This window comes from Corvus hawaiiensis, chromosome 3 (genome assembly GCF_020740725.1).
Source record: "Corvus hawaiiensis isolate bCorHaw1 chromosome 3, bCorHaw1.pri.cur, whole genome shotgun sequence".
In the NCBI taxonomy this organism is placed as follows: Eukaryota; Metazoa; Chordata; class Aves; order Passeriformes; family Corvidae; genus Corvus; species Corvus hawaiiensis.
Window position 1 is genome coordinate 415,912 of NC_063215.1, and position 19,632 is coordinate 435,543.

Genomic DNA, 19,632 nt, shown 5'->3' on the forward strand with positions numbered 1-19,632 from the left:
CTCCTGCAGCAGCCACTGAGCTGCTCAGGTTCTTGCAAGCATGTCAGCATGCTGCAAAGCAGAACATGACTCCGTTCCTCAGCAAAGGGCTCAGTGCCCTGTCCAACAGAAAGCAGGGGGAAACCAGGTGTCAGTGAGAAGGATCAACAACTGAGCTGTAAGATTGTCCCAGGCTTGCTGTGCAAGCCATCAATGGGACAATTAACTGCTGTACCACCAGGGACCCAGAAATTATCAACTGAACCCAAGATGACCTCTGCAGCTATAAAGGGGTGACCACAGGGCCAGGAGAGACATGAGGCCACATTATTATCCCCTGCACTCATATGCCCCAGACACTTTTCATTCCTGCAAAAGGGGACAAGACTGCACAAACCCATGACGTTACACAGTTTGCTTTCTCTGCACACAGTGATAACAAAAGCTTTTTTATTAGGGAGGGCAAGGCCTAGGAAATAAGGAACTAGGAAGCTATTTGGCACAAAAAGCATACAGCCATTAAACAAAGAGTCAAACAGGAAGAAGTGTCAGATTTATGCTGATCACATAAAAGCTCCCTACAGCCCTCACATCTCTATCAGGGATTGCAAACAGCATTTGCAAAATGTCTGCAACCCTGAGTCACTAGAAGCAACAGGATTTTATTTTTAACAGTTGAGTATCATTAACTGAAGAGGCAAATAGGTTCAGTGTATGAAAAGTTCACTACACACTGTTCCCAGTGCCAGGTAAAGCTCCCCATCTGCTTACACACATATGCACTCCTGCCACATCTACTGACATTGCTTCCCAGCAGGAAACCAAACTCCTCTAAGACACTGCCCATGGTTCACTCCAGAGGAAACACTGCTGGAGCAGAATCAGTGGTACTGGCAACAGAGAGTTAATGTCACACAAAAACTGGAGAAGGCTACTCTCCACAGTAACTAATGCAGAATCAAAATCATGGCATGGTTGATGTGGGAAGAGACCTGTGGAGGTCACCTTGTCCAACCCCCCTGTTCCAGCAAGGACACCCAGAGCTGGCTGCCCAGGACCATGTCTAGGTGGCTTTTGGGTAACTCCAAGGATGGAGACTCCATCACTGCCTTGGGCAGCCTGTCCTTGTGCCACCACCACACTGAGAATGCCCGGGGTCCAGAGCGCTGAGCAGAGGGCCAGGAACATGCCCTCCCTCCTCTGGCGAGGCTTTGCCTAATGCAGCCCAGGGCATCATCAGCTACTTTTGGGACAAGGGCACACACTCCTGTCAATGAGCCACAGAGGGACGTGATCACACTGTGTCACATTTCTCATGAAGCAAGCAGGTGGTATTTTTGTATTTAAAAGAATACTTCGGGTTCTAAGTTGACGTGTTTGACCACACCCATTACATGGAAGCAGAAAGTGGAAGTAGGCAGAGCAGGAAAAACAAGAACAGATAAAGAAGAGCTGTAAGATTAGTACCTGTCAATCCTGGCTGCATGAAGGCTTTTAAGCAGGGACTTAGGAGCTTATTGGCACTTTATCTGGAAGAGTTCATGATACAAACAACTTCATCCCTAACAAAGTGTTGAGAGATCTGAAATCTGCACCCAAAACCAAGTTCCACATTCTAGACCAGAAGAATGAAGGTCTCACTGACCGTGCAATCCCCTGCTTGGGCTACACCATCTAACTGCAATGCAATATTGATATGAAAAAGATATACATCTTCACATCACACTGCAAGAGTTACATGCAATCAGAAAAAACAAGAACAGACATTCACTGAAATGCTACTGACTGAGCTACTCTGGAGGAATCATCTACTCCCAGAAGACAGACATATACTAGAAAACAAGTCCTCAGAAACATGACTGTGAAAATGATCTGTTGTGAGCAGCTCTGCTTAGCAGAAACAGGGATTGAACCAATATAAATGCACATTCTAAAATGCAATTAGGGTCCACAAGTTCAAGAATTTCAAGTACAACTTTCCCAAATTTCAAACTCCACATCTGTGATTATCATTGTTCCACAAAATGCCAAAGGGACCTTGGGAGATTTAACCCACAGCGAAGTTCACCCGTGGAAGCAGGTGTCAGAGTGCAAACACGGCTTGGCCCACACAGTTCCACACCTAAACCAGAAACCTGTCCAGGTTGGGAGGGACCTCTTGAGAAGACAGCTCACTCCCTGCTCAGGCAGAGCCAGCCACCACAGGCTGCCCTTGCTTGTTTGTGTTTAAGTGATCTTTCCAGAACTGGCACAAAGGAGCTTCCTAAACTGCTGAGGTTCCCGAAGCGTTCAATCAAAGGGCCCTGAAAGGAGAAGACACCTGCAACTGCAATGATAATATCAGAATGGGTGAATGAAGACCTGGATGACTATAATCCACATACCCATACCCATTGGGAAAGTCACATAAAAGCAGAGAAAAAACAGAGCCAAACAGAACTGAAGCAGCAATGCCTTTGATGCAACACAGAAATAACAATGACCTCAGAAAATGGATATTTCATAACCTGGAGCACTGAACCGAGACATTTAAACCTTTTAAAATATCCTATTTAACTGAAAACAACAACCAGTCTAGATGATCATAGTTTTCTGGTGTTTTCATGAATGAGGTGAACCACACAGAGGGTACACTGAGCTAGGGAAGTAAGTACTAGGAGCAGCAGCCAGCTTTTAAATCTTCTGCAAAATAAAAATTAGTTTATTACTATCACAGCATAGAAGGAACATCTTTGCCACCAAGGTCACCAGTTCTTACCACTAAATTGGACCTTGAAATCCCACCACCCTCCCCCAGACACACACACTGAACATGTGGTCAGCAGGAGGCGCCTGGAACTTCCAACACGGACAGAACCCATGGACTGCCACTCACCCATGGCTGCTACTCCTACCTTGAGATCTGTGCTTACAGAAAAACCCAGGGCAGCTCTCTGGAACTGTTTCTGCCACTCTAGTAATCACAGCAGCAGCTACAGCATTGTACCATTACAATTAAAATCAACCTCATGCTATTCAACCCAGTTTGTTCAACGGTTTCTCAAGAACAACCCAAATGAGAAGCGTCTTCACTTGGAGACAGACTTTTACACCAAGAGCCTCACAGACAACACAGACCCATGGCAGACAAAGCTTTTAAAAAAAAAGCCAGCCCCCCCCCCCCCCCCCAAAAAGTAGCCTGGATCTGACCTTGGACTTTCTGAAGCCTTCTAGACAAAAAGTTCCACTCAAAACTATTTCTTTGCCCAATCTCATTACCAGCAGCACCTGTAGTCACAGACAAACCTTACTAATATCTGCCTTAGTTTTGCCAAGTTTCTAAGGAACCAAAAATGTTTGGCTTGGTAGAGAATGTGCTTGACTCACACATAAAACCGTACAGTTAGAAAAGCTAAAGTACTTCAATTCATGTTACATCTTCCTAAATCAATGCCAACATGCCATTTTTATGGCAGATTTTTCTGCCTGATGACTTCAATTATCCACTGTTTTTCCTTTAAAATCACACTTGCCATAGTTGAAAAAATAAAAAAGCCAGATCCAAAATATCCTACTAACCTCTTATTTCTACATCACCTCAGGTGTCTGTTAAGAATGTGGAAACCAGCATGACATTCAAAAATCAGGCAACAAAATCCAAGGGAGTGAAGTGATGACTAAAGTAAGATTAGTTATGAAAGCATGTCACTCACAGCCTCATTAGCTCAATGCTCAAGCAAAACAGGAGCCTTACACCCTATATTTAGTGTTTTCAAATGCAAATCACTGTTCAAGATCTATGGCTTAAACAATTCCCAGCTCTTGTATCAACAGTACCTCTTGGTACAACAGACTGTTAGAACAAGCTCACAACTAACCATCCAGGAAAGCTCAGTATTCCAAGGCCATCTGATGCTGTTCCAACGCAGATGAGGTACCACAGCATCTCCTTACGCCTGCCGAGTGCTGGCTCAGGCCCCTCCTGCCCTTCTAGAACTTCCTGCCCTTCTAGAACAGGCCTTTGGTTCTGTTCACAGGGGTGACTTCATTCTGGAGAAATGGCTGGCCAGCCCTCAGCCTTGCTGCCCTCAGTGTGGCTGAGCCCAGGCTCAGTCAGGCTCCCATTTTGTGGGCTTTTTCCTGGACCAGTCTGCTTGCTGCTGCTCTGCCATCCTGCCCAGCCTGCAGCCATCCCCAGGGACACCTGCCCTCCTCAGGATGCAAGCCCTAACTACGTCACCATCCCCCTCAGCTACACCAGATCTCAGATTCAGCTTTGTGGGAGCCTCTGATCAGCTGGGGATGCAGAGTGGCACAGCGGGTCCTCCCGCCAACACCTGGAAGGCACAGAGCCCATCTGGTCAGGCCCTTCCCCTTTCCACCACTTCCAGCTGACGGTTGGTAGGTTCCCAACTCAGTAGAAACAAACTCTAACCATCGAGAATAACCCTGATGGCAAAAAATAAAATAAATAATTATTTTAAATATAACATGGTGTTCTATGCAATAGAGTTACAAATTGCAGCACTCAAATCCTTCTCTGGCTCCCACCAGCCCAACTCCCTCCTCATATGCACAGATCTCCCCAAAACCAGAGATTTGTCTGGGGAAGCATCAATAGCCAAGCTTACTTCAACCCAGGGACTCATTTGGGGCAGGACGGCTCTGGCCATCAGGAGCCAGACACATTCACTGAAACATTCATCTTAAAACCAACACATCTAAGGAGTTCAAATTACAAGCAAGCAATTGGATAGCCAAGCACACAGTGGGGGCTAGTCCAGGGCTGGGTCCCAGCCAAGGGCAGCAGAGCAGCAGCAGGGAAGAGCCTAATGGACGTGGGAAGTTCAGCTGGGAAGAGCTCAGAACAAGGCATGGCTTGTTGACATGCAGGAGCCAGCATGCACAGGGCCCGTGGACTAGCACACGCTAAGAACATGGAGAGGGAGAAAACTAACAACCAGGAGACTTCACAAAGGGCAGTGCTCCCTCTCTGTAAGGCTCTGGCCAAGAGCACAAAGAACAGTTTGCATCCCAGCACAGAACACAAGCTCTCCAAGCAGGATGCACCTAAGCCAAACAGTTTTACACACAGCCTTATAGCAAGGGAACACTGTAAATAGATCAGTGTGTATGTTTGTGTGTTACAAATATAGATATACACACACATATATATATAAATATATATATATATATACAGATACACACAGAGATAAAATCATGTACATGACATAAGTGGAGTCACATCACAGGAGCGGAGAAGTTTGCTCACCATTAGCAAATATCCTATGAAAGACTGTTGTAACAGAGCAGCCCGTGAGCGGGAAGTAAAACGAGATAAAGTCAATGAGTTGGTGAACAGCAAAGCACTTACATCCATAGAGACAGCTGGGTCAGAGTCAGGGCACACAGGGACAGGACTGAGCACCAGGCCCTGCCTCCAGCCACCTCTTCAAAAGAAATTTACCTAAGGAACGTCAGAGTTTCTACCTGAGAACCAGACTGGGCAGGGGAGACAAGGCATCTCTGACCAAGCAGAAGATTATGGCTGACTCTGAGACCAAGAAGCTGGAAATTCTGTTCTTCTGTGAGTGTCCTACAGTCCCTTAGCCCCACCCGCCCCACCCCCTCATCAGAAAATTCCCTTTCTCTATATCCCAGCAGCTTCTGGCCACAGATCTCAACAGAAGAACCCACACTTACACACCTGGCCCCATGATGCCACAGCAGAGCTAACACCCATAAGAGTCCTGGCTCCATGGCCTGGAATTGAGGGCAGACTCTGAGCAGACACAACTAAATACAGACTGAGTCCAAGGTCAGGTGTAGTGCAGACAGGAGAAATGCACAAGCAGCAATACTTGGAGGCACAAGTGGGAAATCTGCACTGCGCTCCACGGAGCTTCCTCTGTGCTCCAATCAAGGTCTCACTCAGCACATGCTGATACTTCGCTGTGTCTCAGGGGTACCAGAGGACACTGAGACTCTCCAGCTTGAGGCCTCCCTTCTGCCGAGGCACTCCAAGAGCTGCCCAAAAGGACTTTTAGTTCAAACACATCACTTCTTTCCACCCATGAACGGCTCTTATACTGCCAGTGAGAATTCCACGAACAGCTCCCAACAATGCCAACACAAGCAGGCAGCAGCACCAGGCACCCTGTCTGTACACGCTGTTCTCCCCACACTCAGAGCATCTGTAGCCTGTCCCAAGAACACACCTGGCAGCATATCCCCTTGTTAAACAGCACAGACACCCATGGAGGCACAATTGTGTGGCACATGGGTTCTGTGAAGAGTACACAGGGCACAACTTGGACTTATCACAAGGAATGCTTTCATCTGACCACAGCTCCACAAAGCAGGTGGAACATTCCAGTCTCTGGGAACACCAGTGGCAAGTTTAAGAGCTGTAAATGTCTTTCCTATCCTCGTGACAAGTTCTCCAAAGCTCCCCACTCATTTGAAACTTATTCTCCTTAAATCTATTAACTGCACTTTATGGCACTAAAAAAAAAAAGGTTAGCAAATGAATGGATTATGGATAGCTTTTGCATTTAAGCAGTATGCAATATCTTTCCTCCTTCCCACTCCCTTTTTCTTCCACAGCTGACCTCCAGCACACAGATTTACATACTGAACAGAGAAACAGTGATCAGTCCAGCCAGTGCACATGCTCCTGCATCTGAGGAAGCAGCTTGGAGCAAAAAGGCTGTTCCCACACCTGAACATGTGTCACAGGAACCACTACCAGACATTTCCAGTGTGACACTGCTCTCCTGGCACATCCTCCCCGGGCAGACAGCAGGATGTCCTGCAGTGCACACCAGCAGCTGCCTTAGCCAGGTTTTTGCCCCACATTCAGCAAGTATTCTCTTTGCCAAAGCCACAGGGAGAGGAACTCTGGGAGCAGCACCCAGCACAGTACTGGGGACAGAGACAGCACCAAAGCACAGAACATCGTGCACTGAATCCTTGTTCCCCATAAATCCATAGAAACTACTGCCCTGCTGCTTTTAAGTAAACACAGGGAAATGCTCAGATACCAGCCAGCTGTACCGAATAAGGACAGGAAGCAGCAAACTTATGTCTGGCATTGTCAGTGACCCTGGAGCAACTGTCATTCCAGGGCCCAAACTCAAACCCAGCCCATCTGGCACTGTGAAGGCAGCAGTGCCAGGGAGAAAGGCCCAAGCTCCAACACAACCAGCAGTCCTGGCGATGTAGCTTTGCCTCTTCTGGTTGGGTGGGCACTGCAGGAACAGGATACATCCTGCAACACTGCCAACTCTAATTCCAGCCTGCACTGGAGCCACAGCTTTCCCATCTGGAGAATTCCTCTTCTGACCACAAGTCTACTTGCACTCACCTCCTTTTTTAATTTAGGAAAGGACCAGAATCTTCCAGATAAATCACTTCACTTCTGAACATGAGGTGGGCCAGGCAGCCCACAGCTATGGAACAGAGAGGTCTGCTCAGGAACAGCTGCATTTGAGCGCTGCAGCTGCACACACTCCAGCACATCCTGCAGCTGTAACAGCACAGACACCCACTACTCCTGGCATGAGCACACGCGTGTGACCGCCATGTCCCTCCTGCTGCACCTGACAGAAGCAAAGCTCTATAAAACTGTAGGAAGCAAAGGTGTAACTGTGCTGAGGCCACCATTTGTACCCCACACCTGAAGAGCCATCTTCCTTCTACACAGCCTCTGAATGCACCACTGGAGTTGCATGCTCTGGGCACAGCAGGTCTAATGACCTGCAGGATCTCCCTCTGGTGAAAGCCATGGCTCCAATGCAAGCTCCATGAGTTTGGTTTTACAGACAGCACTGGCTGCCCTGCAGAAAGATGGCAGCTGCATGATACTTTGAAAGTACACTAAAAAAGATGATTTCTTGAGTACTCAAGTCTTCCCATCAGTCTGAACTGAATGCCAGGGAGTTTGCCAGCATACGGGTACTAGATGTACACACTCCTGGAAATTTCTCCCACTTGGGACAAAGTCTAAAGTCTGTGTGATGACACGATGACATCAGTCTGTGTGAAGAGCAAGTCCCCAAGTTTACAGGCAGGTCGGGGGCAGAGTGCTCCTCCTGCCATGACCCTGTCTCCCTGGTACATGCACAAATCTGCTACCCCAATTCTGGAACAAAGCAACAATGTAGGAGTTCTTTGATGGGAAGAAAAGCCACAGGTCTGCAGCTGATGGAGAGGCTATTTCTGGATGACAGGTGATGCAGAGCCTCTTTCCCTGTACATTGCCACATCAAAGCAGAACTCACACAGACAACAACTCCAGGAAAACAAAGACCTGCTCCTCAGATCGAGAATACTTGCAGAAGTTGAACAACAGGTAGCAAAGCTGTCCCTTGAAAGGTCATGTCAAGGTGTGACGTAATGCATCCTGACTGCAGACAGATTTTTAGAGACATGGGAATAGCAGGAAAAAACAGAGCATGCAAGGATGCATTGCACTGCCAGGAACATCACTGCTTACTTATGAAATAAACCATTTCCACACAGGGTGGCTGCCCAAGCAGGGCATGTCTGTGCCAGTCAGGTGCAGGGCAGCTCAGCAGCCTGAAGGCAGGCCCACGGGAGGGATACTGGGTAAGGATGTCAGGACAAACTGCTCGCTGCAGTCACAGCCTGTCCACTTTATTATAAACGCGGGTTGCTACAAGCAGCACTCTCGTGGCCCTCATGGACACAGCTCCCCAGGCAGCTCCCAAAGCTCCACAGTGCTGGGAGGAGAACTCCGTGTGTATTAACATAAAAACCCACAGATGATGTGCCTACAAAACTTCACAGTTTCAGCATCATTTCCTGGGTCAGCCCCTTGAGACACAACATTAAAGAAGAGGCTAAAAGGCAAACAGTATCCCAGTATCAGTCTTTCCTGCACCTGACAAGGCTCCAATCACCAGTGAATTCTGCTCCCAGTCTCTGGCACATCTGATGTGGACAAGCACATGTACACACATGCCTATCATGCAAGGGAACCTGGAAAGGAGTAGATGCCTTTTTCTGTTTGGGCAGTCTGTCTGACAGGCAGGGGAACCCCCAGCAAGCATTACCTGACCCAATTTTGATCAGTCCGTTGTGCTGGATGAAGATGGTGTCACAGGTCAGGTTGCCGTGAATGATGGGGGGATCACAGGAGTGGAGGTAGCTGGAGATGCAGAACAAAGCACTAGTCAAGGCCTTGAATCCCTCCCTTCACCCCTTCCCATCTCAAGAAACATCAGAAGAGAACAGGAGAGCAAAGGGCACATGCCAGGGATTTACAGTAGCCGGGAGGTACAATTCCATGACTGTACATCAGCCTCTAGCTAGGTGAGAACCAGGAATAAATAGGAATTGTCTCCAATGATCAATCTCCAGAACGGGGGGGGGGGGGGGGGCGGAACAGAAAGCTTTCTCTGATCAGTTCCCAAGAAACTCAGGGTACCACAGGTAAAGACACAATTTCATCCAAGCCAGTACTGCTGAATGGATTCTAAAAGGGTTACAACTTCATACCAAAAATATCAGAGCCTTACTCTGTCCCTACACAGAGGGGACCAAAGAGGCACTTAGTGCTATAAACACACAACTGGGCACGTTTGCCAGCAGAAACAAATACAGCTTTTCAGTGCTGGGTCCCAGGTACACTCTGTTTTTGCATCTCACTCTGCCTTAGGTTTATGTTAGCAGCTAGCACAAATGAGGACAGTCAGCTCCCAGAAGCTTATTAGAACCCCAGCTATTCACCAACAGCTGTAATTTGGCCAAATGACACCAGTTTTCTCTATGGAGTGAAAGCCATGCTCTGTCACCCAGGCTATTGTTTTTCTAAGGTTCTAATTAGCTACTCATCAACTCTAGCTCAGGTGGAACAGAGTTTTTAAAACCCAAAACACATTCTACTAAGCTGTATTGAGCTAAGATGGCTGCAGAAGATCTGCATCATCAAGAAATGTACACACACATCTAACAACACCATGCCTCAATATCCATGAATCCACTGCCTGCAAAAGGGCTGCAGCCTGCCAACACTACAGAAGTTTTTCTCAGTCCTCTCACATGGAACTTGATTTCCCAGTCATCTTTGCAAGATGCTCCTGACCATGGTGAAACCTGGGTTATAAAGCTGGATACTCTGGAGAGCTCCCTAATACTTAACTGCCACACTCACTGGCACATCAGTCCCGATTGCTGGGATCTCAAGGTCAGTACCCCACATACCTGAGAGCAGAGAGGATCTGGGTACACCATCGCTTCCAAGCCTGCAGACACAAGAGGAAAAGGATAAAAATCATGCACAAGGAGCTAATCTGTAGTTCTGTGATTCACAACCCACTCGTAGGAAGAAATACACACTCCAGCTTTTACTCAGTGCAGGTGTAAAGAATCAGTACTCTTATGGTCAGCTTGTTTCTACATATTCCCATGGGTGCAGAAAAACACCTGTCCTTCAGAGTCTCCCATGCACAGGCACCTTCCTCCTTTACTGTGAGGGCCCCTGGAAAGGGACATGCTTGTCACACCACACCTTAGAAGCTGCAGAGCTACTGGCAGTAAAGCAACCAGCACAGAACTGCTGTCCCAGAGAACCTGCAGCTGAACTAGGTTACAGGGACACGGGGGAACTGCAGCAATGTGTTATCACCAGTTCTCACTGGGATCCTCTGCTGAAAGGGCTTTCCAGGGGCTGATGGCTCTAAAGGAATATGGTCATACAGGAAAAAAGAGTTACCTTTTCATTCATAGTTTTGTGGTTTTTCTTTGTCTTCTTCAAGAACTGTTTCAAGCTCCCTGAAGACATGTACTCAGTGATGAAGATCACCTGCGGGGCAGTAGGACACATTACCCTCCACCTTGCCAATTACCTAACAACACAAAATGAGAACCCAACAGCCTGATGGCTGCACTTACCCTGGCCTTGTTCTCTTTCACATCAGCCCAGTATTTGTGGAACTTCACAATGTTGAGATGATCCAGCTGAATTAAGTTGTCAAACACTGCTTTAACTTTTTCCTTAACATCAGAAAGACAAAGACACGTCACATCAGAGACCACACCAACCTATATCCTTCTTTCTTCTTGGGTCTTGGTCCCCTCAAACACCAACATGTATGTCAAGCCCCTATGCTAAGAACAGGCAGCATCCCATTTCCTTCTGCACCGCATCTCAGCGGAGTGAGGTTTGATTACCACGTCTAAATGAATACAAGAGCTCATGGAAATAGCACAACAGCTTTCCAGTACATTTCCTGTACAGGCCAGGCTTAAGCCAAATTTGCTACATTTGGACATCACAGCACTCCAAACCCAGCCAATAGTCCAAACAAAAAATCCCCAGTATCCATAATCCCACCCTAGGGCAAGGTATGTTTCTCACATCCTGATGGGAAATACATCAACTTACTTCTTGAAGCTTAAAGTTCTTCCGCTCAGAAAACTGAACTTCATTCCAAACAACTTCCACACCTTCCTCCGTATCCATGGCCAGGTAGGCACTGTCAATCCCCGGGACATTGCGCTGGTTCACCTGGAGGGAAGGGTGGAGAGACCTGTGAGCTCTAAGCCAGCAAGACCAGATCATTGCCACGCAGCACTCATAGGAGAATTATGAACTCTGCTCATTAGCTTTTAATTAAATGAGAATTCCAGGACAGGATTTGCACATGTATCTTGGAGCAGGGCATACCCAAAACATGAGTCACTGTAGGCCATGTGAGCAGCAAGTCCTGAGCATACCAGTGGGAAAACCTCTTGTGCACAAACACTGTGTTTTAGCAAAGCCGCCTTCTGCCAACAATATATTAGATTTTCATGGTTTAGGATACCTGTAGTTCATTCCAACACAAAAAACCCACTCCAACCATACAAAAGGGATAGAGAAATGTCTCAAGAACTCAGATCCAACTTTGTGGAGGAATCCTCTGAAAGGTGATGATACCTGAAACTCAATCAAAGCAGACAGGAATAACGGGAAAGCTGCAGGTTCAGAGGTGGGAACCAACACAAGAGAAATCACTACAGTAATTTCTTTAGTTAATAATTGTAAACATTGACCCAGCACAAGTACATCCACACCAAATATTAAAGACACAGATGAACACTTAGAAAGCAGCAAGGTAAGGGGAGGGAATTGAGAGTTTAGAGCCTGGCACGAGAATGGCAAGGGCTGTGGGAGGACATAAGGCTGAAAGACCTGCAGAGATCAGAGGTGAACCCTGCTCCCAGCAGCAAAGTTTTCCATAACACTGTTTTTCTTCAGATATGTAGCAGCATTCAAAGATGTATTTGCAGCATTCACATGATCAAATTTACCCAATTTCATCATTCCAGCCGAACAACTCTATCCCATTCTACTCCTTCAGCAGCCTGACAATACAGAGTGACAGGCCACCAGTACAGGTGGGACTCTTTATGATCTCCCAAGGGAATCTGAACAGGCCCGATGACATTCAATACCCTGACACTGCAGGCGACACACTGCAGTGACAAATGACGCCAAGCACAGCAAAACCATAATGATACAGACTTCTCTGGCAACTGAGCAGTAAATGAGTATGACACAAGCAACTGCAAGGTGTGGCACAGGCAGGAATAAGGGATACAGGCCATAATTACATAAGGAGAGCCTGAGCTACAGAGGTTACCTATGGAAAACCATCACAGGAGGTGACAGCTGAGTATGAACCACCCCACTTCCTTCTACTTGAGCCGCCTACATAACTGAGGGGTGAAAGGACTGAGATTTGGTTTAGGAAGATGTTCACATTCATCTTAAAAACTTGATATTATATATATATGTGTATATATATATATATATGTATATACACACATACTGATACCAACAGGCCAGGGCCGTTATGTTTCATCATTAAAGGAAGCTGAAGGAATAAAAATAATTAAGGATAGAACATTTATTCCTTCAAATTTGAGAATAAGCAATATCTTAGGGATGACAGCAGCATAAAATTGCCCAGTACAATTACTAAAGCTGAATGGCAAAAGGCTTTAACTTCAGGGAAGTTTGAAGAAGCCCGAGGCAGCAGAAAGGCAGGTGTGTGTAAGCAGTGCAAGGACAAGATAACAGCCACCACACCGACACTCAGTGCCCTTGCATCCCTTCATCCCTTTGGATTCTCTTCCTCTGTCCCACTTGCTGCCTGTACACAGAAACATCAAGGTTGGAAAAGACATCTAAATCACGGAGTCCAACAGTTAAAGGCCCTCTCTTGAAAGGCCTCCAGCTTTACTGGATTGAGTAAGTCCTCAAGTACTAGCAACTACTCAAAATCTGCCCCAATAATGCAGCTGGGGCTGTGGACTTGTCACATCTCCCAGTCCTGGCCAAGCTCCTCAAGCGTAAATGATTTCCATGACTCATAGGCAATATTCCAGAGCACCAGATATGACTCAAGACACAAAACCCAGCTGACATCACCGATGGCAATTCTGTTTCTCAGGAGATTCTACACTTGGGGAGAAGAATAAAAGGGGAAAAATGCAGACAGACAACTGAAAGGCAACAGCAGATTCCTCCTGCTTGCCAAATCCCTATCCCACATCCCTCTCCATGCTCGGCAAAGCAGAATCCTAAACCCTCATGAAAGCATTGAGATAATGTATTACTCTGGTGTTTGTCCCAGACAGCCCCAGACTAGGCAGCTTTTACACTCTGAGGGAGGAAGTGACGTGAGCCCAGCTTAGCCTGAATTTCTGCAGCACAGCAGAGGAAGCAGTTCCAGACTACAAAAGTACCAACACAGCTCTGAGTCCATGTAAACAGGAGGCAAGGAAACTCAAGAAGAATTTCAAGTGAATTACTTAAAGGAGTATGGGTGGACTGGTACAACAGCTCTAAGGGAAAAACAGTTTGGAAGTTAAATTTCCCTCTGGACGGTTATTCCATTGTCCAACACGTATTTTTTCTATAGCTCTCAAACATCTGTGTATCTGTTGCTGAAAGAACACAGACTTTTGGAGAGACATTCCGTAGCTCACATGATCTGTCAATTAAACAAAAAATAAATACAGCCTGAATCACAAGTGACAGCAATGATTTAAAGTGTAGAAAATAAGGGTATAAAAACTGGGAAAAAGTCCACAATAACTAGGATATCAGCACAGAATAGACCTGCACATTGAAAAAGAGCTGAGGAGTGGCAGCACACCAGGCCAGACCCTCACAAGAAGCCCCAGGTCTGGTTCAGAGTAGCATGAATACATTAACCAGTTTCCCTGACCACTTGTTTAGGCCAGAGAAATGTGAAAGCTCTGCCCAATCACCTGGCAAACAGCTGGGACTAGAGATAAGAGACCACCAGAGCCAGCAGCTGGGCCATGAGGAGCTCAGCTTCTCCTTGAGCTGTGGGGAAACAAAAAGCAGCAAATTTACCAACAGAAACTGAACAAAAAGGGCTCTCTGGGATCTGAGGCTAATCCGGAATGTAACACAATAAGGAATGCCAGGTCCACTGCAGGCAAAGGGAAAAGAAATCCAACAAAGAAAGAAACAATCCTACTTCATGTTTTAATTAAACTGGCACATTGGCCTTGACAATTGTAGTCATGGTAGTAAAATGCTTGAAAGGCTTTAATTCAACAAGAAAATTAAAACAGCCAGCGTAATTTAACAGTGGCAAGGAAAGGAAGGTATTGATTATTACCATGGCTGTACAGACCACCTCATGCAGCAACTTAACTGTAAGGAAAAGACAATCTGACCATCAGCAATACAATAATTGGTTTTTCCAGACACGCTGCAACAAGTAACAAGATCAAACACATCAGCAAGAAGTTAGTTGTTAACCCAATGGACACGTCTGGACCATTTAAAGACAGGGTTAAAAGTCCTCCATGTGTTGAAGCTCTCCCTCGCTCGTAACTTCACTGCACCTGTTCAGGAGATGCTGTGCTGAGACCCAAGCCAAAAGCTGACACATCCTTTAGGCACTGACAGGACGTGTCTCTGTCACTTCCCGTGGGTCCTGCTCTGTGCTGACCCGCACAGCTGAGCCCCGCTGGGAGCCAGGACACCCTGCACGGAGCCCAGGCCCCTCCTGCATCTGCTCTGCAGGAAAAGGGGCAAGTTTTGAACCACTGCATGGTGTCACACCACCATTCTACAGGCTGTCACCCAGTGGCTATCCAGCCTCTCCAAAAGCACTCTGACAGTTCTGGCTAAACAACACACTGCAGGACAGACCTAAGTACAAATTCCCGCCAGGTAACTCCCCAGGCAGTATATCAGCAGTTTACAAAAACACAGAAGTATGACAGGAGTTAAAGTCCTTTGAACAGAAGCAGCACTTCTCAGGATACAGTCACTGAGATTGGAAAAGCGCTCTCAGATCGAGTCCAGCCATTCCCCCAGCACTACCAAGGCCACCACTAACCCATGTCGCAAAGTGCCACATCCATACAGCTTTTAAATACCTCCAGGGATGGGGACTCCACCCCTGCCCTGGCCAGCCTGTTTGAAGGCTGGACAAATCTTTCAGGGAAGGAATTTTCCCTAATACCCAACCTGAACCTCCCCTGGCCCATCTTGAGGCCATTTCTACTTGTCCTGTCCCTTGTTTCCTGGAAGCAGAGTCCAACCCTCACCTGGCTGCAGCCTCCTGTTGGGGAGTTGTAGAGAGTGATAAGATTCCCCTGAGCCCTCTTTTCTCCAGGCTGAAACCACCCCCAGCTCTCTCAGCTGCTCCTGGGGCTCCAGCCTCTTCCCCGGCTCTGTTCTCTTCCCTGGACATGCTCCGGTCCCTCAATGTCTCTCTTGTTGGGAGGGGCCCAGAACTGACCCCAGGACTTGAGGTGCAGCCCCACCAGTGCCGAGTATGCCACAGGGAGACAGGCAACATTCCCCCTATTTAATGGATACCAGAAATGCATACAAATTGCCTAATGCAAGACCAAAGGGACAAGCACTCAGTCTCACTTGGTGCTTCAAAACAAACAAGCAATCCAGTGGAGTCTCAGAGCTCAGTCATACCGAACTGGTCTATAGAAGGAGGAAGAGGCAATGATTCTTCACCCCTAACTCCCAAAGGGAAACAGAAACAGCACAGCAAAATAAATAAGCAAGTGTGGAAGAAAACCCAATATCTGTAAATAAGCCCATTCAGACAGAAGTTCATCAGGAAAGTTCTGGTAACTGCACTGGGGCAGTAAGTTCAGATGAGTGCCAGCAGTGTGAAAACTCCAAGGAGAGAGGGAAAACCAGACAGGATAAACTCCATGGAAGCTACTCCCAGTCTGCTATAGCCCATCCTGTTCTTCAGTGGTACTTTCACTTGGCAGAGAGATCTTCAAATCACTGCAGGCAACTCTGAATAACATCAATCACACAGGAGGGGTTGAAAGATCAGTACACTGAACAGAAAATGCCATAAAAATTGGTATACTGTGGAAGTACCGGTCTTGGAAACAATCCCTGAAGCCACATGAAACACTAATGAAAAGTGATTATTTAATGTTTTCTGGTAATACTGGGGAAAGCAGGCAATGAAGTGAGCAAACATCGTATTTTAAAGAGGACTATGAATACCTGATCTTGACACATATATAAATTGCAAAGTTGACTGCCTTAAGATGTCAGAAGTAAAAATGGCTTCAAGGTGAGATTATGGGTAATTTTGAGATGGAATAAGAATATTTGGGTACACTATTCATGGGATGTTTGAGGGAAGTTCCGAAAGTGTGGAAAAAGAATGATCAAGATGAGTCTCAAGCCAAGCCCTGAGCCTGGTCACCATCACCTGTACTGTCTTTTTGTTAAACTATTTTTCAAACTATTTTCTGTGCCAATGTGCTTCTCAATCTCAATGTATGTGCACAGGCAAGCACACATATCTGCAAGCAAACTTCATGCCAGAATAGCCAGAAAGTTGGGACAAGAGGTCTTGGGGTCAGATTTTGCAGAGACAGAGGGCCTGGGAGACAGGTACTAGACACCTGAAATGGGATTTTTCCTGAGCACTGATAAAGAGAAACAGGATACAGCTATGCCTGTCATCCATGGTACCATGGGATTCTTGAAAATCACCATGCTTCCACAGCTAACCTATGTCTGGCTGTGCCTCTATCCATCACAATTTGCCACGCAGCCTCCCTACAGGCAGGTTCTGGAGTCAGAGCCAGCAAATGGCCTCCCCCCTCTCCTGGCCCAGCAGGAAGCTTCTTCCCAAGCCTAAGCTCCACCAAACCTGTGGCAGCTGTGAGGACACCACGATCGCTGCCTGGGCTTCCCAAGACAGAGGGCTGACAAGGGAAGGCTTTGGTGCTGCTGCACAGACCACAGTATTTTTAGAACAGTTCTGTAAGGAATGCAGAGAGAACTCCATCCCTCGGTTGCAGGCAGCCAGAGTGTGACCACCACCTCCAGCCTCCCAGGAACGCTGGGAGAGCAGCAGCCAGCCACTCCTGCTCCAGCCACTGCTGCAAGGAGTGAGTGCCAGCTGTCCGTCACAGCCTGTGAGCAAGGACAGAACGGGGCTGTGACAAAAGCTCAGTCCCCTCTGCACCCTGAAGTGCCCCTCAGCTGATTCTGGCACATCCCAAGGGTTCATTTATCAGGAAGCCCCCGCATGAATCAATAAAAATGTTAAAAGACCTCACATACTCCCTTCTTCTTAATACCTTCCCTATGGTCAAGGAACACTATAAAAATTACAGCATGTGATTAGTTTCCTCCACCAACTGGAAAAAAACCAGATCCATTGTCAAAGCCTGTCAGGGAGCTGGCAGCCCTCTAAGCACCAGCTTCCTTGGAGGACTGGTGCTTATCTTTTACTACCTCAGCAAGTTTCTTTCCAGTCACAACAGAGGCTGAGAAAACCAGACTCCAGCATCCCAGAATCCAAACACTCAGTCTGTTAGCATTTTTTCTCCAAGAATCCTGCACTCTGTCCCCTTGAAGAAATGTAAATCCAGAGGTAGAAAAGTCACCAACTGCCTTCAGATGAAAAATTATTCAAGCAACTGAGACTCCCCCCAGAAGTGAGACAACAACAAAGAGATAAAGATGCAGCAGACTCAGGGTTTCATTTCCCGTCTCTCTGAGTTCAGGTCCTCATGAATCACAGCTCTTTTCTTAACACTGGATAGTTACAGCATAGATTGAGAGCATCTGTAAGCCTGAGCACTGAAATCCAACTGTAACTCCAGCCATCAACAGCTGGGAAGTGCCAGTCCAAATGACAGACAGACCTTCCATAGAAAAAAGAGAACCAAACTAACGGCAGTGTGCTACCTGAATTAATTTTTTGAACTTCCAGTATCCAGTGAAGAACAGCAAGATGGGACTCACATGCACAGGTGCATACCGTCTCAAACTCTGCTCCCTGAGTTCTGCTCCTGACCTGACACCGAGAGCCACACAGAACTCCATCCACCACCCTGTCGTAGTCTGCACGCCATTGTAAGGGCAGCTGTGAAGGGCTGCAGCTCTCATCTAGCTACCTGACAGTGAAAAATCCCAGACAGAAAAACAAGAATTATTCAACATGGCAACTGCTGCATGCCCAGCCATACTGACACATGAGGCGTGTGCCCAGAGATAAGGCAGAAACGAACCTCTTGATCTCAGCAGTCACTGAAGTGGGGCAGAACATGGAAAGTGCAGCAGGGGAAAGTCCAGCAGCTGAGTTGCAAATGAGTTACTAATACATCAGCCACAGAACAACGATCAGCCACAAAGTCACTGATGGCTATCAGGAACTGAAACGTCACCTTCAGCCACCCTAAAAATCCTCCTCAACACTTCAGAATCTGTGGAACAGATGCACAACCCCTGTGCCTGCCATCAGTGCAGGACAGCATGATCAGCACTGGGATGAGTTTCCAGACGACAGACAGGACACGAGCAGGGCTGCAAGAACAGCACAAGGTTCCCCCACTGCTCTTGAGCAGCCTGGCATGTTCTCTGGGAAAGGGCAAAGGTATTTAAGCAGAGACCAGTGCTCATTCTCCCATTTTCTCCCTCTTCTGCTCTCAGTGCCAGGCTTCACGTTCTTGTAAAGTCTCTTGCGCTGGAGAGCGCAGCAGCACTTGATGAGAACAGCACCACCCCAGGATGTACCCCGTGATGAGCCTACAGAAGAAGCAGCCAGACCCACCCAGGCCTGTCGGGCCTTTGCCCTCTTCACCTTGACAGACACACTCACACATGCCCCCAAAAGGGGACCTGCTTGTGCCCACACTGACAGCATGACACAGATTCCTTCTTACTAAAGTATACTACAAAGATGTCAACAAAATACTTCTCATAAAGTTTTGGCTTACACAGTCACACAGTGCTTTCCTCCCCAGAAAAGGTACATGAAGAAACTTGGTCAATAGACAGCTATCATACATAGGACATCCCCATCTAGGAAGGGTTGAGCCTGTCCTACCCACATGAGCTTGCCAAGCCAAACACCATAACACTGGGTTGAAAATAACGATTCTGCTGCAGCAGAGCACAACTTTTCCTACAGTTATGTTATATGTCATCCATGTAGCTTCCAGGGACAGGAGGCACAAAGCTCTCAGTTTCAGGTTCACCACTAGCCAGCTTCAGGAGGCTAAACCTGACCTGCTAATGCGGTGCTGCAATCCTGCTCCATTAGGAAGTTTCTATTCCTAGGAGGCACAGCAGATAATTCTCAAGATATTCGGACAACCCAAGAAAAGTAA

The 19,632-nt window shown here is 47.1% G+C and overlaps 1 protein-coding gene across 2 annotated transcripts in view; it reads right to left on the bottom strand.

The window, feature by feature from the left end:
• NRBP1 (nuclear receptor binding protein 1) overlaps window positions 1-19,632 on the bottom strand; it is a 34,027-nt gene that overhangs the window by 9,965 nt on the left and 4,430 nt on the right. Inside the window, exons 3-8 of one of the 2 annotated variants that reach the window (XM_048297971.1) lie at window positions 11,369-11,491; window positions 10,876-10,977; window positions 10,697-10,786; window positions 10,186-10,226; window positions 9,036-9,130; window positions 5,231-5,254 (exon numbers count right to left, since the gene is read on the bottom strand). In XM_048297971.1, coding sequence (XP_048153928.1) covers window positions 5,231-5,254; window positions 9,036-9,130; window positions 10,186-10,226; window positions 10,697-10,786; window positions 10,876-10,977; window positions 11,369-11,491 — 475 coding nt within the window. The remainder of the gene's footprint in view (window positions 1-5,230; window positions 5,255-9,035; window positions 9,131-10,185; window positions 10,227-10,696; window positions 10,787-10,875; window positions 10,978-11,368; window positions 11,492-19,632) is intronic. The other variant, XM_048297972.1, reaches the window with a different exon arrangement.